Source organism: Galeopterus variegatus, unplaced genomic scaffold (assembly GCF_000696425.1).
Source record: "Galeopterus variegatus unplaced genomic scaffold, G_variegatus-3.0.2 Scaffold3741, whole genome shotgun sequence".
NCBI classification, from domain to species: domain Eukaryota; kingdom Metazoa; phylum Chordata; class Mammalia; order Dermoptera; family Cynocephalidae; genus Galeopterus; species Galeopterus variegatus.
This window is the reverse complement of record NW_007729852.1, coordinates 211,743-212,269: the sequence shown is the minus strand read 5'-3', so window position 1 is coordinate 212,269 and position 527 is coordinate 211,743. Positions and strand designations below refer to the sequence as shown.

Below are 527 nucleotides of genomic sequence, written 5' to 3'. Positions count from 1 at the left end.
ACCAAGCCAAGGGTTGAGATCCCCTTACCGGTCATCTTTAAAAAAGAAAAAAAAAAAAAAAGGTTATGCTGAACCCAGATGACCTACCTTAGCCCCTACCCCCTCCCAGCATTCAGTAAACTGGCCTCCACCCCACACTTCACCATCCCATCCAGAAATATAAGCATCTTTGTCCCTAAATGTCTTCCCAGGAATGCTCTGTTCCTTTCTTGTCTTCCTCAGAGCCCCAGCTTCTCATTCAGCCCCTGACAATATCCAAAAATAAGAGCCACTTATCCGGAAATGGATGGAAGGTAAAGATGTTGAAGGGTAAGTGGATAATAGGTATAAGAAAAACAATGCAGGTGACGTGCTCACCTCAGTACTACCCAGGGCAGCCCCCTGGGCAGAGTGGAGCGCCAGAAGAGAGAGAAGAGCCACAGCAGGAAGAACTGGGATCTTCATGGTGTCAAGTTTGGGGTGCTCTGAGGCGGGGCCTCGCTGCTTGCCCTTTATATTCCCAAGGAGGTGGATGTGAGCAGAAATGG

At 48.8% G+C, this 527-nt stretch overlaps 1 protein-coding gene across 1 annotated transcript in view; it reads right to left on the bottom strand.

The window, feature by feature from the left end:
* KRTDAP (keratinocyte differentiation-associated protein) overlaps positions 1-527 on the bottom strand; it is a 4,185-nt gene extending 3,658 nt beyond the window's left edge. The window contains exon 1 of the mRNA XM_008585875.1: positions 358-527. Coding sequence (XP_008584097.1) covers positions 358-444 — 87 coding nt within the window. The 5' untranslated portion in view covers positions 445-527. The remainder of the gene's footprint in view (positions 1-357) is intronic.